Source organism: Micropterus salmoides, unplaced genomic scaffold, assembly GCF_014851395.1.
Source record: "Micropterus salmoides isolate LMB-PRFRI ecotype aquatic unplaced genomic scaffold, ASM1485139v1 Ms_hic_scaffold_21, whole genome shotgun sequence".
Lineage (NCBI taxonomy): Eukaryota > Metazoa > Chordata > Actinopteri > Centrarchiformes > Centrarchidae > Micropterus > Micropterus salmoides.
The window spans coordinates 3,125,563-3,150,401 of record NW_024041262.1 but is presented as its reverse complement, the minus strand read 5'-3'; the positions used below and the strand labels follow the sequence as shown (position 1 = coordinate 3,150,401).

Below are 24,839 nucleotides of genomic sequence, written 5' to 3'. Positions count from 1 at the left end.
AAACACGATTTATTTTTATTCTGAAAAACTCTGACAGGGCAAACAGGGTGTGTTAAAGCACTAAATAACCTGTAGATTAATCATTACTGTGACACATGAAACGAGAGACACAACTTGTAATTCGAAAGAGTCGCGCTTCAGAAATTTACTTGCAGTGCTCAAAAACAGTTTTCCGAAGACGGCCGCAGGAAATTATGACAAAATCATGCGATATTTGGCAGCTCCATCAAGGGTTGCGTGCTGAAGGTGCTGTCACAGCTTGGACTGCAAATGCAGTCAGGGCTCTGAGAAAATCACCTTGTTACTTTCGTCCCATGTTACTTTCGCCCTGGTTTACCCCTATATTTCAATTTTTAAAAAAACCTGCCTGTGTTCAAAAAAGGCTCAAGCTTGGACAAAGGATTTCCACGGTGTTTGAAGTCATAAGCCTTTTTATTCAGTGTAAAAGTCAGATCTTACAAAAATCACCAGATAAACTTTCACAGCCATGCAGAAACAGTTTGCAATGCTTGTAAACAAAGAAGCCATTCATTACAACCAATATTATGATCCAAACATTTGGCTTTATTTACAAAGTCTATCAAAGCTTGATCACAGCACAAACTTACCATATGAAAGGAAACTGGTATACACTATCAAAAAGATGTACAAACTTTAAACTGCAATCTAATAATGTACCTCAGGGGTCGGTGTTAATATCAATAGATTTATAACTATTAACATAGATTTTTTTCCCCATTTGTATCCAAAATAAATTTTGCACAATAACCCTCTCAACCCACAATTATTTTCAGACAATAGTAAGCCCAATACATTTAGTTATTTTTATCAAATATATATATAGCACCACAATATAATGGTTTAATATAACCGGGGAGGGTGGGGGGCTATCACATACAAAAGACCCGTGTTAGTATCCAAGAAAAACGAAACAAATATATAATTATAGCCTGCTCTTCATCACTGTCAACATCTAGCAGAAAGAACTCTGCAACCACAATTCCACTCCTATGGAAGTCCACTATTGCCAGATAAAGAAAATCATTATGAAAATGATATATAAATATAATTTAATAATAAACTTGTGAAAAGTCGGATGATGTAGAAAGTCAAAATGATGAGTTTAACTATGTCAAAATTTTAATTTACTATATCAAAATTGAGATAAAAAGTCCAAATTATGAACTAACTAGGTCAAAATGAAAAATTATCAGAGATAATTATAAAAGTAGACACAATTTTGCCTAATAAATAATTCTAATAAAGGCCCTTTTAGGCACAACGTGATAACGGCACCACTGTGCTTTAAAACCCATTTTCTTCAATGGCTAAACCGCACCGCAATGTTTCTTCGCTGTGGTAAGCTAAGCGGTCAAAATTTTCCTTACAAATGATGAAAATTAAAATTTTATCTATGGCTAACTTTTATGAATGTTTTTCTTTTTCTTAGCGGAAACTGGCTTCCATGCCTTTTCTGATCACAGTGGAGGAAGGAAAACACAAACTGAAGAACAACCAATGACGGTTACAACAAAAAACCACAAGCTCAGCACGACATCAGCACAATGTGTTCTGTTCTACATGCATTCAGTTGACCAGTGCACCTAATACCAAATCAACTCCTTGCTGCCATCTCTAACTATTGATGCCCAAACACTTAAAATACACAGCTACCTGTAGATGGAGGTCAAACTTGTTCCATTTTTAAATTTGGGGATCAAGGGGAAACATTTAATATCTACAAGGACAAGAGAGAAACAAAAGATCCAAAACAGTGTTGATTGTGCATTTGATTATTTAGGGTTTATCTAGAGAGGGTAGCAGCAGTTAGTCCATAGAACAGTCTTTTCTTTTTTGTACTAAGATATTAATGCAGTTTGGTCATGAATTACTTTAATGCTTCTTTATGCCCTCCAACATCACAGGAAAATAACTCCTATGACAGCTCCTAACCTGAAACCTATATACTTCAAATGATTGTGAGACACAGTCTTTTATTGCTCATTTGGTCTTAGAAGCTTAGCTTTTTAGCTTTGTACCCAATCTGATCGGGAGACAAATTAAAAAGACAACTGGTAGAAAACCAATCTCACATTCCAGGAAATAATGGGAAAACAGGAGGCTCCAAAAAGCAAGTCAAACCAAAAATAACAACAAAACATCCACATGTTTTTGAGTCATCACTCAAATTTAACATGAAGACAGATTTTAAAAAATACATAACATGGTAAGTTAGATAAGACATTTGTTTTTTGAATAGTATGGAAGGATATAAGCACCTAACAACTAGAATCTTGAAAACAGCCTGAATGTGAAATGTAACCACCACTCAACAATATTGAAATTTAAGTACCTTTTAGTATATTTTGAAACAATCAATTTGAATTTCTGTTAAATTAATTTGAGTATTTCAAATTGTGCAAGTGTCAAAAATAAAAACTACAGTCTATTCAAATTGCTCAAATTCAACTTTTAAGGTGCCCCAAAAGTCCCAAAATTAAGTATTCAAAAGTCATTAAATTTCACAAGTACTATTTCAGTTGCATAAAAGATTCTCATTATTATGGCACTTTGTTGCTTCCATAGAGAGATGCACATGATGCAGATGCCTTTGAGCTTTTCAAACCCAGCTGATTCAGACTTTGTAGTAATGACCCTTACAGCCAAAAAAAGAAACAAACTTCCTGAGAATTGAATCATGAACCTTACTGGTATTAAGAGAAATGATGGATATTTTACCGTCACTGAGAAGTTTAAATCTGCTCTGCATTTCAATATAGCCTTTGGCCATACAGTGAGTCTTCTGTATATGAACACCTTGCTCACAAAAATCACAGTTATACAATACCACTTTGTTAAATTCTCATATGTGATTTATATTTATGTAGTGATCATGACATTTGAGGGTGCTATACGGTTTTATAACATAGCAAAATAATATTGGATCTATTATTATTGCATCATTCAAATTAGAAGACTCGTTATGTGTGCTGTGATAAAATTCTTCCATGTTTGGTGTCTAGTCTTCAAGTGGATCCTTTTTAAGAAATCATTTTCATTTGCATATGCTAACACACTGCCGTAGTCCATTTCACACTCTTGTTTAGCTAAATGTGGCTAGCATCTGGAGGTAGTAGATAAACAGCTGCAAAAATCTAGCACTAAGGATGAAAGAAGCGGTCTTATATTTTCCACGGCCAAGCATGGATTTCTGACTAACCAGGATTTGTTACTCCATATCATCATTGTTATGAAGAATATATATATATATATATAAATTTATATAGAATCTATGTATTTATGCCACTTTTAGATCCTGTCTTATGTGAATGCTGCCCTCAGAGACTATTGGAAAAGCAGTGCATTGTTCATATTTCATTATTAAACAACAAACCTGTTATTCTGTGGCTCAGGTGAATCATAAACTAGCTTGCATACATATGGCTGTGACATGAGAACAACCTAAGCAATAAAAAAACTAAGGGTTTGCATATTACCCTAATAAAATATTTAACATACTGTGTTTTTTTTTTTGCATTTGGAAAACAAAACGGCTTGTTAATAAGACTGTTAAACCAAGGCAGATTTTCCTGTGTTCCAACATGAGTCCAACCTCTTCTTATTGAGTGTGCCACACTTTCAATGTTTGATTGTATATATTAATTATAACTATTATAATATAAAATAATTAAATCTGCCAATTAATAGTATTTCCTTATTCTTAGATGTGCCTTATGTTTAAGTGATTTAATTTACTACATTTTAAAATGGAATCACAAAATTATCTTTCAATTTTACTTTGTTATTCCAATTACTTAGTCACATTCAAGATGGGTACAGTGTAATACCTAAATATTACATATAGTTCAACCCACACAGAGGCAATGTGATCAGCTGGCACTGTAGGTTGGTTCTTTAAATAAAAATGGATTTTGCCATTCCATTTTAAATTTCAATTAGTAATTTGTCACTTATAGACAGAATAAGGGAATAAAAATATTAATCAGGCAAATTTAATGATCTTTTTTTAGTTTTTCAATGCATTATTTAAATGCATATTCAGGATTCTTAAATGTATTAATTGACTATAATTTAACACTGAATAAGACTATAATTAGTCTGGTGGCATACTCCAGGCTCCATATAACTGAGGAGTCCCAGAGGGAACATGTTTGTCCTCCTCTGGGTATGAATACAGCAGACGTGGTCTACAACACAACAGAAATACCTGTATCTGCAATCTCAATCTCTGCTGTGTGACCTTTGACCTTATGTAAGTGATGCGTCCGCCTGCATCCACAACATTTTAATACGCTGAACAGTTTGTCTGATAAAGGAGGCCAACATTGGTCAGTTGTGTTGCTTGTCTGTCCAATAAGACTTGAGGTTCCTCCCTGACAGCAGCTACATCCAAAATGTAAAAAGGTATCGTAGGGCTGGACAGTGGGAATAACAGGTCAGAGTGTACCCTATCATACCAGTAAGGTTTCTCTTTCATACAACATACCCTGCTGCTCACATACAGTCACAATATTAAAATGTATTTCCAATTTAGTATAACTAAAAAGGTGCTATTTTTTTTTTAACATGGAAAAAGCTTCTCATCATTTCTGTTCAACATTACAGGACCTGAAACATTCACAATGATAACTTGGACATTTCTGCCTAGTCCTAGTACTGCTACACTTGCTACAGCAGTTACTAATCCCCACAGTTGGTGGTATTATGAGAGTTCTGATTACTGTGATAGGTCCCTAAAGCTCCACACTGAGCCATCAAAGCCACACATCACTGTTACCTCCTTAGATATGTGCTCTGTTTTAAGCTTATCCTGGCTTATATAATCTATAGTATCCTAAAATATGGACATTAAAGCAGTTTTAACCAAAAAAACAATTACTCCCCAAAATGCCCACTTAATATCGCTGAAGGATATTAAGATGTACAAACCCTACAGTGTTAGTGAAAGCCCAATGGAATGTGAATAGAATTAAAGCTGCACCATGTTTTTAATTTCTCCACCAAATCACTAGAACTGTCGCCACCAGAAATAAGTTGCTAAATGGTACCTCGCAGGGGTCTTAAACACATAAAGCCAAACGAAAACATACAGCTCTTCTAAAAGCAACAGGTGCAGCTTTAACATGGACAATGTTAAAACTGCACCTGTAGATTAGTAGGTGAATCGTTACATTAGAAAATGTATCGACAACAATCTTAATGATTGAATAATCACTTCAAAATGCCCCAAAAGATGCCGGCTCCAGCTCCTCAGATGTAAGGATAAAGCTGCACTTCACTGGGTTCTAGAATAATTTTAAACTAATCAATTGTTATGGGTATTTGTCACCATTTTCCAAAGTATTAATCAACAAATAATAATGTATCCATAATGATAACAAATAATAACATTGTAGTTGCAGCCCCACAAGTTTCCAGAATTTTTGATGAAACTTTGATGAAATTATGTTGTTGAACTTGAATCAGATTTTGGTTCTGTAATGTTGGAATCAGAAATGAATACAGCTGTGGAAATAATCTGGCCAATTGGAAGAAAGAGTTTTTTTTAAATGTAAAAAAAAAAAAAATGAATATCAGAAATGCTGAGCAGCACTGTACTAAGGTCTCTCTCCAAATCACAATCCTTAATATCTATACTCTGTAATTCTATTTGAATAGGTCTCCACATACTATATGAATAGAATCACTTTTATGAAACAATGCACATTAAGTTTCCCACACAGCCACCAAAAAATGTAAATGCAAATAAGTACATTAAGAAAATAACAACCTCAAAATCATTACAAAAGAAAAGAAAAGGGAAAAAAAAAAAACTTCAAGTACTATTAACAAAGCAAAAGTCCACCTGGCAATATTGTTCAGAAGAAAAGAATCAAAATATACACAACTCTGTTCCTCTTACTGCCAGCACCACGTTTCTCCTCAGGCCGTTCAGTGGCTGACTCTCTGACCTGAAAACGAAAAAAAATACAAACAACAACTAAAGACCTGGCTCAATAAATGGTTCTCACAGTTTCTACAGGTCTCTGTGTGCGGCCCAGATTGTGGCAGAGGCAGAGAGCGCTGATGTTGACTCGCAGGGCCCCCATTTCTGTAGAAAAATGGAGAGGAGAGAATGATGTCGTGTCACCCGAGGGTGGCACAAAAGAGAATGCCCAAACATACGTGACGCAGGCCCGACCCTGGGTGCTTTCCAACCTTTCAATCACACAGGTTTCTTGAGTGATTATGTGCACACATAGCTACAAGGTTCGAAAATTGTTCCGGGGGAGGTTCCCTTCAGGATTTTTCAGGAGCGCAATAACAACCCGCTCCTACTCATCGTGGCCATATTCTGTATCGACACAGCAGAAGGCCTGTGGCGTTGGTCTGAATGTGATTCGAGCCTAGTTCGGCTCTCCGTGTTCCTGATCCTCGATGGGGTTTTCCAGAAGTGTGACCTGTCCTGGTTTATCCTGCTCTGTCCTGGCCTCGTGAGCTCAGGGCTCCTGTTTGATGTAGTAGCTGCCCGAGCCGTTGCTCTCCTGGTCGGAGGTGCCCTGTGAGAAGGTGAACTCGTCCACCTCGGCTGTCTCCTCTTTCATTCGCAGGAGAGACTCTAAGAAGGGGGCAGAGACGGATAAGAGAGAGAACAGCAGCACAGATGAGCCAGTTGTGTTCATGCAGTTTGAGTGAGATACAGGAGGGACCTTTGTCTGTGTTCCACGTGTTAACGTAGTCTCCACATGAATTTTGAGCATCAACTTAACTACTAAAATATAAAATGAATAAAGAAGTGTTATGACCGCTTCAAAGTAGAGACAAAACGCTAGTAATACCGAAACTGTGTTTCCTGCAAATGAAATGAACACACCTTCACTGACATGAGGAAATATTCATGTGAGAACAATGACAGCGTATACCAACACAGCAGAACATGCAGCATCCATCAGCACCATCAGCAGCATCCAGGTCCACAGCGAGGCCCAGTGACTCAGAGGATGGTCACCTGCTAAAAATGGCACCGAGCCTCATGTGCTGGTTTTATCGTTAGTGTGATGTTACCTGAGTTGTGGGTTTGGTGGAGGTGGGTTCGGGGTCGGGGCCGAGTGGGCCCCTGGGCAAGGTAAGGGGGCGGACTCTGTTCTTCGTCCCCCGAGAAGCTGCTCCTCCTCCTGCCTGTCTGACTGAAGGGCCGTCGACCAACCGGGATCTTCCTCTCTAAACACCAAGCCAAACTAGGGTAAGCTACCAGGGGCTTATTACACACAGGGGTTCAATTCAACTGGAACGCGTTCTTGATCTTTAGATTACGTATCGGGAAGAAATTTTTTAAAAAAAGGTTAAAAATTTAACCTTCACGCTGTTGTCACTTGCATTGATATGTCCATCTGAATAAGCCCGTGGTAAGCTGTGATCAGACCGCCAGACCCAAGTAAGAAGATGCACTGTCAGCCTGTCACCAAGAACAAGGCTACAGCGACTGTGAAATGGCAAAGGGCTATTTATACAGCTCTTTTATCCCCAGTGACTTCAAATTTGCGTCTCACTCACTCACTCACCCCCATATGTGGTTCAGTGTCAAGTCAACTCAGCACAGTATTCCGATTCAATTTGGATTGGCAAAGTGGATTTAAAAATAATTGGTCATACAACTCTGTTTCCAAAAAGTTGACAGTCTGTGTAAAATGTAAATAAAAACAAAATGTGATGATGTACAAAACACTCAAACCCCAGAGAGCACAAAGACAACTTAGCAAATGCTGAAACTGAAATGTTTTTGGAAAATGATACGCCCATTTTGAATATGATGCCAGCAAGACGTTTCAAAAAAGTTGGGACTGGGTCGTGTGTACCACTCTGCTGCATCACCTCTTTTTTAAGCAACACTCTGTAGGCAACTGGGAACTGAGTTCCAGTCCATCTTAAATGAGCTCACCACCAAGGGCGTAAGCCAGAGATCGGACAGTGAAGCCGACCAAAGCCTGCATGGAGGGATCCAAAAATGACGTCAAAACCCTTTAACACCCCGTCGCACATGAGAGATGTAACCGTATTGCTTAGATTATAAGCTCTCTGCAATCTATAAAAAAACTATACAGCGATCAGTGACGCTGCGTAGGTGCGCTGATTAATCAGTGACGATCCGAGTCAGACAAACACACTGAGCCATGAAACTTTTTTGTTGGCGCAGCTATACAGCTACCAGAATTACGGTGTTTCTGCAGTTGTTCTACGTCATCAAACCACGGTTATGCTGCGCGATCATGCGCAGTAGACGCTGGTGCCAACAGGAAGTAGCCCTGTTGTAGTATTTTATTGGTCCAAAACAGTGATGTCTGGAAGTGTTCCTCAGCCCATGCAGTGATGTCCACTACAGAATCCTGTCTGTTTGATGCCTTCTGACGGCCCGATGATGAGGACCATGCAATACTGTGGAGATTTCTTGTGATTCTCTGAATCTTTCAATGATGTACTGTAGACAATAAAATCCCCAGATTCTTTGCAAGTTTGCGTTGAGAAACATAATTCTTAAATTGTTGAGCTATTTGCTAGCACAGTTTTGGGGGGTGAGGTGAACCCCTCCTTTCATGTACATCTTACACAGCGTGCCAACGTTTTGGGAAACAGGACTGTACACAAATTTAAAAAATGAAATGTCTTGTGTTCACTGTAACAGTTTAGCATTAGCATCTCCTTTTGTGATCTGAAACTTTGGACCTAATCACAGATGCAAGCCCAGGCCTTCTGTTCTCAGATTCCTCAAGTAAGCAGAATACTGTTCAAGTTTATACGCTTGTTAATAACTATCCCGATGGCAAAGAGACAGAACTTTTTTATTTTTACAATGTCCCGCAATGTGAGACAAGCGGTCTGACCAAAAACCTTCTGAACACACCGAGTAGGTGACCAATCAGAGAGCAGCAGAGTTTCCACCGGGGGTGGCAAAAGAAGGAATGGAGAAAAAAAAAAAACACAGAGTGCAAGAAGGATACTTACTCTTCTTTTGGCCTTTGTACTGCTGGGCTTTTTTTTTCTGCTTGGGTACAGACTGAGGCATTTCTCTGTTACCTGAAAGACAGTGAGAATTATCATTGAGGGACAAACCAAGAAAACAAATGGAATCACAAATATAGAACGTGGATTGTATAAAATCTAGCACAACCGACAGTTAAGACCGCATCGTTATGATTTATAGGACCGGTACTGACGCTGGCGTTTTTAAGCAGATCGGATATCTGCAATGACATGCTTGATATACACTGCTCAAAAAAATAAAGGGAACACTAAAATAACACATCCTAGATCTGACTGAATGAAATAATCTCATTAAATACTCCTTTCTTTACATAGTTGAATGTGCTGACAACAAAATCACACAAAAAATATCAATGGAAATCAATTTTATCAACCCATGGAGGTCTGGATTTGGAGTCACACTCAAAATCAAAGTGGAAAACCACACTACAGGCCGATCCAACTTTGATGTAATGTCCTTAAAACAAGTCAAAATGAGGCTCAGTAGTGTGTGTGGCCTCCACGTGGCTGTATGACCTCCCTACAACGCCTGGGCTCCTGATGAGGTGGCGGATGGTCTCCTGAGGGATCTCCTCCCAGACCTGGACTAAAGCATCCGCCAACTCCTGGACAGTCTGTGGTGCAACGTGGCGTTGGTGGATGGAGCGAGACATGATGTCCCAGATGTGCTCAGTTTGATTCAGGTCTGGGGAACGGGCGGGCCGGTCCATAGCATCAATGCCTTCCTCTTGCAGGAACAGCTGACACACTAGCATTGGTCTAGCATTGTCTTGCATTAGGAGGAACCCAGGGCCAACCGCACCAGCATATGGTCTCACAAGGGGTCTGAGGATCTCATCTCGGTACCTAATGGCAGTCAGGCTACCTCTGGCGAGCACATGGAGGGCTGTGAGGCCCCCCAAAGAAATGCCACCCCACACCATTACTGACCCACCGTCAAAGCGGTCATGCTGGAGGATGTTGCAGGCAGCAGAACGTTCTCCACGGCGTCTCCAGACTCTGTCACGTCTGTCACTTGTGCTCAGTGTGAACCTGCTTTCATCTGTGAAGGGCACGGGGCGCCAGTGGCGAATTTGCCAATCTTGGTGTTCTCTGGCAAATGCCAAACGTCCTGCACGGTGTTGGGCTGTAAGCACAACCCCCACCTGTGGATGTCGGGCCCTCATACCACCCTCATGGAGTCTGTTTCTGACCGTTTGAGCAGACACATGCACATTTGTGGCCTGCTGGAGGTCATTTTGCAGGGCTCTGGCAGTGCTCCTCCTGCTCCTCCTTGCACAAAGGCGGAGGTAGCGGTCCTGCTGCTGGGTTGTTGCCCTCCTACGGCCTCCTCCTGATGTACTGGCCTGTCTCCTGGTAGCGTCTCCGTGCTCTGGACACTACGCTGACAGACACAGCAAACCTTCTTGCCACAGCTCACATTGATGTGCCATCCTGGATGAGCTGCACTACCTGAGCCACTTGTGTGGGTTGTAGACTCCGTCTCATGCTACCACTAGAGTGAAAGCACCGCCAGCATTCAAAAGTGACCAAAACATCAGCCAGGAAGCACAGGAACTGAGAAGTGGTCTGTGGTCACCACCTGCAGAACCACTCCTTTATTGGGGGGGTCTTGCTGATTGCCTATAATTTCCACCTGTTGTCTTTTCCATTTGCACACCAGCATGTGAAATTGATTGTCAATCAGTGTTGCTTCCTAAGTGGACAGTTTGATTTCACAGGAGTGTGATTGACTTGGAGTTACATTGTGTATCAAGTGTTCCCTTGATTTTTTTGAGCAGTGTATATTAAATACAATTTCTTTGGCAGGTCATTCTAAAATTGTGTTTTTTCACTATCTGTAGCATCAATATGACAAACAGTGGAGCTACGGCTACATACAGACACCCCGCCATACACTGGAGAGCCTCTCTGAGCCGCTAGCTCTGAAATAAGTGATAAACAAAAAATGATTACGCTATACGGTATGCTATGTACAAGATGAGAGCTGTAAAACAGGAAATATGTGCATTTTCATCTTAGCTTCCATCTTATAAAAAGGCATATGTTCACTTGCATTGGCTTCACTTGATAAAAAAAAAGGAGGAGTCTTTTGGACAAGTTTCTAAAACATACTGCTGATGGAGAAAGTCAAGGGGGAGACCGAGAGAGGTGGGGCAAGCCGGTGTGTTTGCAGTGAGAGACCAGAGTTGTAGGTGTGTGAGAGTGTGGGGAGAAGGTATTTATCTAAATCTATCAAGTTGTAATATATCATGTTCTTACTCTGTGAGGCGGGGGGCTGTAGCTGGTAGCCCGTCAGCTGACACCAACCCACAGGGTAGAGGTCAGGTGACTCACAGTCCACCCACTGGTCGTACTCATCCTCCCAGCCGTCGAAGTGGATCCTCAGTAGCCGGTGCACAATCCTCGTCACCGTGGCAACACATACCAGCCGTGGCTCCATTAGATCAACAGCCTCCAGCTTCATTCCCTGCCGGAAACCGTGATTGGGAACCTCCTAGAAGACGCAAGGCAGCAAAGACAGTGAAAAAATGTTTATTTTACTCATTTACAATAAAAACACATGCATAAGCTGCTGTAGAGAAGCACTGACACATCCTGAGTCCTGTTAATCAGACAGAACAAGGGAAGGAAATAAGAGGCTATATGTTTGGCACTGGTCGTTATTGCTACAGGATTTTTTTAGGGCATTTTTATGCTACGTTCAGTTTTCCCTGGGGCAGGTGTAACAGTGGTGAACACAACTTTGAGGCTATTCAGCTAACACTTTACAATAAAAGCTAACATTCCTAGGTTAAGGTAGTCTTCCAGTCATCATAATCTACCTTGTACTATAAGGACTCTAGTAAATGGTACCAGGTTTAACAACTGTCAGTATATCCTAATGGGTTTGTCCTTCCTTCCAGAGGCCCTATATGATATACACATGCTGTATCAACAAGTTGGGGATGATTTCATTGGTCAACACTACACCTGGCATTCTATTGGTTGGGGGGGGATTCTGACAGGGTTATTACACAGAAAAACCTGGGAGCAGAGCACAAATCTCAGAAAAGACGTTTCACAAGCACACAGAAACAGCCTGAGCGCGAGGAGAAGGGCTGAAGCTGGAACGCAGAAAGTTTGTGCGAGCATCAAGCACCCAGTTTGAGCCGCAGCTGAGCAAATCTAAGCGTTTTGAAGGAAAGCATTACAAAATCTGAACGGGAAATTAATCAATTTTGATCTCCAATTGTAAGACGACGCTCTTGAATAAAGATCGGAAAATAATCCCATAGCTATAATAATCAGACTTGCTCAAAATAGCCAATGCATCATGACAAAACACACGTCCGACATACTGAGGAGGAAATGGTGCCGAGGCAGAGCGAGACAGGGAAAGGGCAAGAAGAGGAGACACTTCTGCTACATCAGCAGACCGACAGCAGCTGCAGATGCAGTTGTAACACAAGACGAAATATGCAATCCACAAAATGAACGGGACATAATGGAATCCCTATCAGAGGCGTCAGAGCAAGGCAGCAATGCGTTGATCGAACCTACACGTGTGACAAGCCATCGCGATTTCAGTGCTCTTTTGCAAGTTCACAGTAAAGTTGAAAAAGTTGTGCATCCCTCCTAGCTAGAATGTTCTGGTCAAAAACGCATTGTGCATCACAGAGTCTGTCCAATCAGAACTACACATAGGCGGGATATCTGTCGTGTTAACGGATTACATTACATTTATTCATTTATGTCAGAGGTCGCACGCCTCTGGAGCAACTAGGGGTTAAGTGTCTTGCTCAGGGACACAATGGTGGATGTCACTGTGGGGAATTGAACCCAGGCCTCTCACATGTGTCTTATCCACTGCTCCATCACCACCACAGATCTAACAGTAGTAAAGTATAATGTACATACGGAGGACAAATTAAAGGAAAAACCTGAATAAATATGAAATAAATGATAGAATATAAATTTTTAACCCATTTATTGGCGTCTGTGACTGTCTGATGATCTATATCTGCTGTACTCCGATCTCTCTGGATCTCAATGAGATGACCTGATTAAATAAAGGTGGTTTGGTGACTCATAAATAAAACTAACATCTGTACAAAAACTAACTGAAGACTGATTTCTTATAAACACACCGTTAGTGCTAGTGCAAAACCTGGAGCTACAGGAAAACAGTTCTTTTAAGATGTCGACTGAAAAAACTAAACAAAGACTGTCATTCAATACCACTAATCAGAACGGTACTGAGTTTATCTGCTGCTTTCTGATTTTAGATGTAGTGCTATGAAAAACCCTGTTATCCTTTTGTATAACTAGAAAAATAATACCAGAAGACATCTTAATAATGAACACAAACACAGTGGAGAAACCATTAATAAAGCCTACCTTGTTAAAGAGCTTGACAGGAGCAGCTATTGAACCTGTTTCTCTGAGGTAGTCAAACCATTTAAGTGGCAGTTTAGTGTACCCTGGGGAACAGAGTCAGTGTTGAGACCAGAACATTAAGAAACCATATGCAAGAAGATGTTATTAAACTACTTCTAACCAATAAGTTCACCTGGAGAGAAATGGTATTTAACAGAATATAGAGGCTCCGTATGGAAGATTTCAAGTGTCTAAATAAAAACAAATCAAACCAGGAAACATACAGGTGATATATAGGTTTTCCATGCCACATTAAAATCAAATCACAACACAGAATCACAAAAAGGAAAGAGATGTGGGGCAGCAAAGCTCTGTCATCAGGAGGCGCAAGGAGGAGTTTTCCTTTTTCAGACAAACACACTGACTGTTTTAAGGGATATGAATCCAGCTGCTGAGAGAGAGTTTACTGGAAAAGAGAAACAGCTCCCTTGTGCGTCCTCATGAAAACTAATGTATTTGGTTTTGGTGGCTCCACACTGTCATCTGCTGGACAACACTGAAATAAAACACACCTTCTAATTTTGTTTTCAGGTTTGTGATTTGATTTAAATGTGTGGCATGGACAATTTATGCAATTCAGTTATAACAGACAACATGTGAAATAACTGTACTTTTAAAATATACTTTTTATATTTCTATTTAATAACAGTAAGTAAAGTAAATGCATCCATAAAAGAAAATACGTGTAACAATGTGTATTGTATTTAACTTTATTTCTGTGTTTGATTTGTTTTTTATTTATTTATTTATCTATCAAATCTTCCTTAGATCTCTCAGTTGGAGCAAACGACCATTAGATTTCTGAAGGGAAAAGAAACAAAGATGTGAGTGTACAGTACCTCTTGGGGGCGTGAGTTCAATGTTGTTGATTTCACAGAAGCCGACAGGGAAGATGGAAGGGGAGGTGCTGTGGTAGCAGAACCAGTCTGACCCGTCCACTGCCTCCGAACCGTCGATCCCAATCATGAGGTACCCGTCTGCCAACACCTACGGTAAACAGCAGGCATCAGCTGAGGTTAGTCCGGAGCACTCGAGAGAAAGGCACTTTTAAATAAAGAACAGCAACTAACACTTTTACTTTGCCGACCTGACACACAAGCATCTCATCACATAACATTCACGTGGAGTCCAGAAACGCACTTACTTTTCTTACAGTGGCTACACATATAGCTGAGAGGTTGAGGGGGTCAATGGCTTCTAACTTCATCCCGTCTTTGAACCAGTCCCCACTCTGGTCCACATCTTTCACCTGAGAGAAAAAAGACAAATAGAGAATTATTATTTGAAATGTGGTTTAATCAGATAGGGTGCTATTAGAACGCCCACAGGGGATTATAATAATATAATAGTCACCCCTTAATATTACATCTAAAAGCCCACTGAGCCTTACTTGTACATGAGAAAAGCAACACCACCTCTGTTACATACCAGGGCTCTGTTCTTCAATTGTGGTTTAACAAAAACTGGCTAACAACCCTGTCCTCATCTAGCCAATTGGTTATTGAACGCAGTTTGAGGAGTGACTTCTTCATCCTGGATGACTGTATCTTGAATTGTAGTGCGCTCTTATTTTGAAATAAAAACAACCCGAGTACAGACTTGAAACCCTGATGAGCAATTAGGCTGCTGATCATGTGATTGCAGTTACAAGAGGTAAGTGTGTGGAACCCTCCCAGCATGCACTGCGTGGACAGAAGTCTCATTTTCTGCACGTTTTCTGCACACTGCTACCACTGTTTTTTGTTCTACATTAGGCTCCACAATGTTTCCACACTGTTAAAACAGGTAGACGTGGCCGGCGACTGTGGTCAGGTTCTCCTTTGTTGACGTGCAGTGAAAATCATAAGCCGAGATGAAAATGAAACCTCACTAACCTCTGAAAAAGCAGCTTTAATCCTGTAAAGAATGTGCAGCAAACTGAGTTCAACAGTTAATAATTCAGTTTTAACATGCAAATGACAAATTCCCATTTTAATGTCAAATTAAATTCCATTTATTCTGGTCTTTTAGTTGAGTTTTTGTCTTTTTGTAGAAACTAAAAACTAAGCTTTAGTTTAGATGTCTTTTTTTTAATCACGTGCAGCCTGGTAACGCCAGACTAATCTGCAAATGCCTATGAGTCTGGAACCTCTCAGTTCATTTTTAATTTCCAAGGGGCGCAGACCAAAATGCCTCAGGATCAAGCGAGACAGTGAAGCTGACCAAAGCCTGCATAGAGGGTTCCACATAGCCAAGACCCTGTAACATCCCTTCGCACATGGGAGATGTAACCGTCTTGTTTTGATAAGAAGCTCTCTGGAAATCTAAAAAGCCTATTCTGCCATCAGTGACGCTATGTTGATGTTTGGCAAGTGAGCCTTGTAGTTGGACTAACGAAACAAAGTCACAATGCAAGTCAGAGAAACTATTTGTTGGTGTAGCCCTGCAGCTACCAGAATGACGGGGTTTCTGCCGTTGGTCTTTGTCATTAAACCACACTTGGCACCACAGCTAATAAAAGGTACCATGTCGCTTTATTGATCACACGTATCACAAAATTGTCTACTCACAAACAAAATACAAAATAGGGCTTGAAATCTTTATTTCTTTGGAGTTTAAAGGCTGATTTTTGCTACTGAGGGAAAGTTGAAGAAACATGATTGTTAATTGTGGTTTAAACTCGTGTTTATGGTCAGCACTTGAGGCCAAACAGTGGATCACATCACAAATCTGAGGTAGAACATTCAAAACAATTATGAACAATCTTTTTCAACACATATGCATGAGTAAAATTAAGTAAAAGCTTTTTCAGTCCTTTTTCCTCAACAAAATAAACAGCTTAATAAAAAATTAAGTCCTAATTCGTGTATGATTCAAGTGAATAAAATCTAATATTTATTATATTATTGTTCAACAAAAATTATATTGCGATAATTATTGTTGTTTTATTGTCCAGCCCTAATACAAAAAATGATAAAATTATATACAGAAATAAAACTATTTCACATGGTGCAGGCTGAGGATGGATTAAAGAGTCTCACAGCCAGATACCTCTGTATCTCTTTATGTAACTGTTGGTAAGCTGCACTTTGGCAGGTTTGGGCTTAAGGAGCTGTTGCTCTGACAACAGTTGATGAAGAATTTTAAGCAGCTTTGAAGAACCCAAAAATTTAGACTCATGTCAAATCGTCAGCGGTTTATTCAGGATATCTTTGTTATCCAAGAACAGGGTCTGCAATGACTGATGATGACACACTAGCACATCCATTCAGCTGTAGGACTCTCTCTCTCTCTCTCTCTTATGAGAACAAAAATAGACATTTTCTCTTTTGTATTACCTTCTGGAAGAAGTCTGCAGGAGCATCAACTTGACCTTCAATTTTCTTTGTAACATCTGAAAAATAAATTGACAAGGCAAAATGACTTGCCATGCCTAAACCAAATGGTTAGACACAGTGGAAGCTGAGAATGAGCTGGCCTCAGAGAACACTGACTGGTCAGACAACAAAATAATGGCTTGATTCACTATGAGCATAAGTAGCTATTATTAAGACACACAGCAGCAGGTCATAACATTCGTGATAGACTGATTAATCGGGCCAATTATCTGGAATTTTGAGATAACCAGCATTGCCGAGTGCCTGGCGCTCACAAGGCCGATAAACAAAAACGGTCTGCAGACAAAACTGCAGGCTGCCTGTCAGTGAGCTGCTGTGAAACAATGTTTGCGCTCCCTCTTGGGAGTTTTGGGAAGGTAGTGAAATAGTTTCCTCAGTCACCATTGTCTTTTCTAAATGTTAACATGTTTCTCCCACCCTAAATGACAGCTGAAAACACTTCCAAACTAGTGTTAAATATATATGTTATAATATATAGAATCATGTATTTAAATGCCGTTGCTTCTGAAATGTTCCTGGTTAAGTAAGATGACATGTATTATAGATTGTGCTCAGCAAGGAATAATATGTAACCTTTCTTTTGATATTGGTATTATATATCCGCATTGGCTGACCTGCACTCTAAATATTGGCATCTGTAAACACCCACAGTGGTTTTTAGTTCCAGTACTCGAAGGATATTCAGTGCAGAACTGAAGTCTAAGCTGAAGCTCAGACAGGACATTTAAAGGGGCGGTCCACTCATTTTACACACCAACATCAGTTTATATCTTAGTACTACATGGAGTATTACCCATCCTGTAAAATCTTTTGTATAATGTCTTTTATGTCTTTGAGCCCTGTCAGGTCTGAGAAAACCTTTATGGTGTCAACAAGGACATGATGGCCTTGACTTGGAGAACTGATACATTTATAACAGAAAACCTACGCAAAACAAACAAGTGTATAACAATGTTCAACATCATGTTCATAAAAGCTTTAAATGATGAGTCTGGAGATTTTCTATAATTGTCTTCTTGTCAACAAATCTCGTGAAAAAAATAAATAAATCAACATGGGCACATTAGTTCATCAAGAATCAAGTGCATGTAAAGACTAGTTCACACTAGGCAGCTACTTTTTCACTGCAAAACCATTGAAACATTTCACGTGTGTTTTCTTGACAAAACGTGGTTTGGAGACCAGCCGTCTGGTGACAGAGCCGCTGTCAGCTCGCGTAGTGTGCGACCCCCTGTCCCTGATCAGTCACGTAGTGTGAACGCCACAACGACATCAAGACTCCCGTCACAAGACTGCAAGTTGTGTAGTGTGAGCGGCACGACGATCGGCCGACGCTGAAAGTCGTGTAGTCTGCGTGAGCCTTTAAACATTCTGCTGCCTGAGAGCAGTTCCCAACAAACGCACTACACCTTCCTATTTGAGTAACATTTGCTAAAAACTACAGTGCCCAGCTTTTCATAGGATTTGTGGACAATTACAAAAATACAGAATCTCACCGGCCTTATCGTTTAAAGCTTTTCCTTTTTATTTTAACTCATTAAATGTCATTAATAGTGTCAAATTTCTGGATAGTATTAAACGCCTTCAATAATGTGCACACCAAGTGCAATCACATTCTGTTAATTCTAAAAGTAGAAACAGCTGTAATTGTTATAACTTATTTGAACACCACGTAAACTTAAATGTTACCGGATCTTTCCAAACTCACCTGATCGTTTGAAGCGATGTCCGATGCTACGCGACCAGCCTATATTATGGATGAGGGGGCTGTACATGTGGCACCAGAAGTCATCTGACCGGTCCTGGCTCTCCTCATAAACCAGCCTGAGGCGACCTCCGATTACCTGCTCCACCAGAGCGACCCGTGTCCGGCACAGGTAGTTCTTATCCACCACCTCCACCCGCATCAGCTTCTTGAAGGGGAACTGCAAGTTCTCGTGTACCTATGGTGGAAAATGATCCACGGGTTTAACAAAGGCAAAGGCAGAGTGTCACTGTTCATTGAGGGTTTTAGTTTAGAGATTTTATATATATATATATATATAGATATAGATATAGATATAGATATAGATATAGATATAGATATAGATATAGATATAGATATAGATAGAGAGAGAGAGAGAGAGAGAGAGAGAGAGAGAGAGAGAGAGAGAGAGAGAGAGAGAGAGAGAGAGCGCGCGATCTCACTTTTGGGAGAAGTCGCACGAAAAACTTTAATTATTTTTGAAAACATTCTCAAATTTGGAGATGTTTCATTAACATATTTGCCTTACCTTGGCATTAAAGTCAGGTGGCAGTGTTTTAGATCCAGTGAGACGCTTCACAAGAAAGGCTTTCCAGTTAGAGTACTTATGCTGTATGCCTGTACGGGAGATTACACCAAATAAAGAAAATCAACAACAAATACCACCAACTGTCCCAGAGCATCCAAGAACCATGAATAAGTTTGACTCACTTTTTGGAGGTACAAGGGGTTTGCCGCTTGAAGCACACCATCCCACTGGGTGCACCTCAGGGATACAGAGATTGGACCAGAAGTCCTTACTGGTATCGTTGTCAAAGCCCTCATACCGCAGGAGAGCCTTGAACCCTGCACAACGACATAAAACACAAACGTCACCCGTCAAAGCAACTTTTAGTTAAGGTCCACTTCCTTTCTCGTTCTAGACTTTCAGCCCTATCGCATGGTCTCCATCAACTGATGAGGTTTGCTCAGTTGTCAGGAAACTGTAGATGTTGTGTCAGTGAGCAAGTAAAGCTTCAAAAGAGCATGCAAAGGATTCAAAACAAAGAGATTAAAATGTGACAGATTATTATTGCGTACATCTATATATATATTGCATGTTACTATGGTTACTTGTTATAATTATCAGATTTACATTACCGCTAAGACATAAATCCGCTATATAATAGCAATGCACAAAGGTACAAGCACGTGATGAATCTAAAGCCATATCTTGAAACAAACAAACAAACAAAAACTTTGAAAAGGTTGAAATCTAAACAAATGTTTTGCAAGATTGAAATTTATGTTAAGAAGGCTTGTGTAGTGTTTTTTTTCCTGGTGTGCATATGTTGGGGAAAAACGTTTCGAAAGGGAGAATTTTTATTTTGGAAACTTTCAATGTACATTTGCAGAGTACTGCAGGAATGAGTCCTGAAACTTGGAAATAAGCGAGCATGTTTGCACTTCCGGTTCCCTGGTTTTTTTTTAATGGATTTTGGGTTAGATGCCAGACATGAAGGTCTGTGTTTAACACAATATTAACTGATTTTTACATTTTTATATACGACATAGAAGACTCTTGGACTTCGAAGCTTTTACCTGTCTTAAAAAAGGTGGTTGCTTACAAGAAGCTAAATGAGAGTACAGAGGTTGTCGGGGACATTAAACGTCATCACGCTGAACAGCGCAAAACCAAACTACAAGCTGGAAGCTTAGTGGTGGTGACGTCATGTGACCGCGGCGTAGTTTGTTTACAGCCTAACTCATTAGCTGTTTTTTTTTGTTTTTTTATATCTGCCGATTTCACCCTATTTTGTGGAAATGCAGAGTCTCCCCATTAGGAGATTCTCCACATTTATGCACGAGACACAGCAGCGTAACTTCACTGGTTATTTAAATCTCCCAACATGCTGACAGGATTGTTCAGGATCTAATGTTAATAATGTTCTGTGATCTTCTACACATCCAAAAAGGTCTCCTACACACAGAGAAAAAACTGTTTGGAGCTCCACCAAAGTGTCAAAACATGGATTTCAGAAGCTACATGTTTAATTCTGTTCCCTCTATCCTGTCAAGTTTAGAACTACAGTTCTGAGTTTTGCTGCTTAAATGTCAGACGATATCTGCTGTGAGCTTATTTCGCGCATGGAAACATAAAACGACTGACAGCAGCCTCTCTAATCATTAAAGAAATACAACATTATAACAAAAATCACCTGGAAGAGAGAGATGTGACCCACGATCAGTTCATCATGAGGATGCAGACGTATCATAGAACAGACGAGCGAATATATCATGGACACTTTTAGGGTAGATTTGTCCTTTCACCAAATTTCTTTTAACTACCTGTAGAAGTAGTTTTACCTGCTAGCTTAATGATTTCTGCTATCCAGTACACTTTAGTGGAGAGGTTGGTGTCGGAGTTCAACACTTCGATCCTCACTCCTTCTTCTATGCCTTCCCAGCATGTCCCCATGGGGGCCTGAAGCAAAGAGGAAACAGTGAAGCTATTTAGTCAAACAAAGCAAAGATTAGAGGTCACTACCTACTCAACACTTCTTACTTACGTGCTTGAAGCAGCTGACTGGAGCTCCGATCGTGTTATTGCTACAAATATACCGACCCCAGTCAAAGCTCTCTGCAGGGACCACTGACAGAAACAAGAAAGAGTGTTAAGTGTATCTGAACAGAGCACCACACTCACCCCATTAACCATTACTATTGCTTTTTGATAACATACCTGCTTTTGATTTGGCCTGGTTCTGCTGACTTGCTTGGTACTGGGCGTAAGCTGCCAACTTTGCCATTAGAGGCTGTTTCTGTAAGACCTTCGCCTTTTTTGTTGGTGGTTTGCCCTTGCAAAACAAAGCAGACATCAATACTTGCGTAATGATATAGGTTTAATCTTAAAATATTGATTGTAGTAGGCTTATAATTAACAATTACCTGGAGTCTTGCCAAGATGCTAGCTTTTTTGGAATTTGAGGAATAACTTCTAGAACAGGACACACTGCAGAAGCGCTTGGTTTTTGAGTAAAAAGCATCTCGTACTCCGACCATCCCACACATCTCACAAGTGGCTGTGAGAGAGACCACAAAACAGACGCATATAATGTGTTAAAATCATGAGACATGCTGGCACATTATTGTTTCCCACTCACATGATGATATGAGAACCACACAAAGCATAAGTTCCCAACATAGTTCCATGCACTGACCCATTCCAGCCTTGCCGTCTGGATAAGTATAGACTTGACCATTGTTCTTGATGATGGGCAGGCTGGCAGGGATGGAGGGCACCACCTCATCCTCGCTGTCCTCCGAACTGGAGCTACTGGTAGACTCCTCGCTACAGCTGTCATAGCCATCAAACATCCCGAATGAGTCTCTCCGCTTACGCTCTGAACGTGGGGTGCGTTCAGCCTTTACAATCAAGGAAAAAAAAAAAAAAAGAGTCTAAATAAATGGAATACTTTAAGGCTACTAACAATGATTATCTTCCTTAATAATTAATCTCATGATTCTTCTTCTTATTATATATTATTATACATTTAAGAAGCAAGAACATGTGACATTTTGTGTTTTTTGATTACATTACTACATAAACATTCTATGTTGATAACTAATCAATTATTTGTTTCTGCATTAAAATATTTGTAAAAAAAATTTTTTTTAAAAGGGGGGAAAAAATTAAAAATCTAGATCAGTGGTTTTCACACTTCTTCATGTCGAAGACCCCTAAACTGACACAAAATAGACCACGGACCCCCCATTTGATACGATTTTGCCCCTATTTTTGCTTTCAGATCTTTTACTACAGAAAGTGTATCAAACCCATGACAGAAATAGTCTCACATTCTGTCTTTGTGTTACTTGTGGATGAAATTACTGTGAAAGTAAATTAGTCCCCTTTTTGCTGGGGACCCCCTGGAGCCCACTTTGAGAACCACTGTTCTAGTTTATATTTTACGGTCTCTTTAAAATGTTTTGTAATCTGACCCGGGAAGCTCGATGTGGAAGCCAATTGTAAAATGTTTTGCAAAGATGTTCAGAAAAGCCAAACCTAACTAAAATTATTCCCGTGATAATGTATAAAAAAGGTAATAACATTACGTCTTGCTCGTTCTGTGCAACGTTATGGGATCCGGAACATTGTGAAATTATTTACTGTTGCTATAGCCTGCCCACTTCCTCCTCTGAGCATCACAGGTGACATCCTACTGGCTACGACAATATAATTTAGCCAGCAATACTGCTGAAAGAAAAAACTCTGTGCCAGACAGTAAAGACCTACTAAACGTACAGTGTTCGAAACAGAAAAGCTAGCTAAAATATAAGCTCAAATAAGGGGCGGCCTTGTTGGAAATAGCTCATAATGCTAACTAGCGTTAGCAAAGCTAGCTAGCGGAAATCTATTTTCCAAGGTTTTATTCACAAAAGCATACCACACTTTTCACTTGCATATCAAACATAAACTTTAACATATGTAGTTAAAATAAGTATGAGGTTATTTTGTTTGAGCATCTGTTTTTGGAGAGCTTTCTAGTATTTAACACTGGATGACCCACTAGCTAGCTACCATAAATAGATAACAACAAAGGAGGAGCGCTAGCCTAAGCAAATCCTCCTAGGATCGCGGCCCTAAAATGTTTCAAATTCACTCACCAAATCCCTTGCGTCTTCCATCAGCTCTTCATATAGATAACGTTCTAGTTAACTGTGCTGCCCAATGCAAACGAAACCCCTATGCTGGGGATAAATCTGGCTTTGAAATACCAAAGTCTAAATGACTACTACCAAATCGGATATCAACAAATTGCTCTGCTGCTTCTGCGCATGTGCGAGTGTAACCTACTTTCATGTGATTGGTGAATCCAGAATGGAGGTCATCGACCCACACAGAAACAAAACAGTGGACTCCGCGATGGGAATGAATGAATGGCCTCTTCAATTTAAGAACAGAAAACTAAAATAAAAGTTATCCACAGCACTCCTGTGTCAAACCAACAGCAATACAAACAAAGGGAATATTCACTGTTTGTTTTTTTTTTTTACATAAAGTCACTCTTATCAGTTGCTTAGAGGCATACATGACTTTTAAGATTAAGATTTATATTAAAGGTGGGGGGCAGAAGGAAAGAGAACACACGGTAGCACAATGCAAATTTCACATAGAAGTGAAGTAATAGTAATGCTAGTGGTAATAAAATAAATATCATTAAAATAATAATAGTAATAACAATAATAATAATAATAAGACTATAATAATTTTAGCAGCGGATGTTGAGCAGGAACATGGGGGCAGTAGGTGGCTTGTAACCACAGATCCAGACTCTGCAGCTCTGGAGTAGAGAGGAGAGGGACGACAGGGGCGCAAAACTACAGGAGAGGGAGGAAGATGAGTTAGTAACATGCATCAGTGCAATAGGAATGCATACAGATGAGAGGAAGAGGAGGAGGAGGAGAGAGGAATCACTGGATTCCTCCTGGTAGTGTAGGCCTATAGCCGCATAACTAAGGGATGGTTCAGGACTCACCTGAGCCAGCCCTAACTATAAGCTTTATCAAAGAGGAAAGTCTTAAGCCTACTCTTAAATGTGGAGATGCTGTCTGCCTCCTGAACGCTCTGGCACCCAGTCTACTTTTGGTTACCTCAGGAACCACAATTAACCCTGCATTCTGGGAGCACAGTGCTCTGGTGGGGTAATAAGGTACTACAAGCTCTTTAAAACATGACGATGCATCAGTGCCTGACCAATAAATGCCAATGAAATGTTCCAGTCTCTGTAATATGATGGATGGTCAATGGTGTCGATTGCACTAAGATCTAACAAGACCAGTACAGAGACGAGTCCTTTGTCTGATGCAATTCATCTGTAATTTTCAGATTTTTAGGTCTGATTGGCTAAACCCCTGAAACAAGAGTGGGATTTTTAAGAAGAGGTTTAATTACAGCTACTTTAAAGGACTATGGTACATAGCCTGTTAACAAGATTGATCATGTCTAGTAATGAAGTGGTAACTAAGGGTAAAACTTCTTTAAGCAGCCTAGTTGGGATGGGGTCTAACAGACAGGCTGGTGGTTTAGATGAAGAAATCACTGAAGTTAGTTTGTGAATACTGAAAGGAGCAAAGCAGGTTTTACAGTTGTTTCTAAGGTTCCTGAGTTTGAAGATAAACATTATCAATTGAGGGTAGGGGGTGATGGATTTTCTCTCACAATTAGAATTTTCTCATTAAAGAAGCTCATGAAATCGTTCCTACCGAGAACTGAAAAG

The 24,839-nt window shown here is 40.0% G+C and overlaps 1 protein-coding gene across 2 annotated transcripts; it reads right to left on the bottom strand.

Annotated features, from left to right (window-relative positions):
* Window positions 1-413: 413 nt before the first annotated feature.
* Window positions 414-23,390, bottom strand: mbtd1 (mbt domain containing 1). 2 transcript variants are annotated; one of them, XM_038735402.1, is made up of 17 exons: window positions 23,227-23,390; window positions 21,780-21,984; window positions 21,508-21,641; window positions 21,302-21,416; window positions 21,129-21,211; window positions 20,926-21,043; window positions 19,291-19,425; window positions 19,109-19,197; window positions 18,544-18,778; window positions 16,776-16,831; window positions 14,603-14,707; window positions 14,298-14,445; window positions 13,420-13,502; window positions 11,302-11,536; window positions 9,001-9,072; window positions 7,066-7,221; window positions 414-6,619 (listed from the first exon to the last, which is right to left on the bottom strand). In XM_038735402.1, the coding sequence occupies exons 1-17, from the start codon at window positions 23,245-23,247 to the stop codon at window positions 6,501-6,503; spliced, it is 2,109 nt and encodes a 702-aa protein (XP_038591330.1). In that variant the 5' UTR covers window positions 23,248-23,390; the 3' UTR covers window positions 414-6,500. The 2 variants fall into 2 exon arrangements, with proteins under 2 accessions (XP_038591330.1, XP_038591331.1); XM_038735403.1 differs by lacking the exon at window positions 7,066-7,221.
* Between the last annotated feature and the right edge of the window lie 1,449 nt (window positions 23,391-24,839).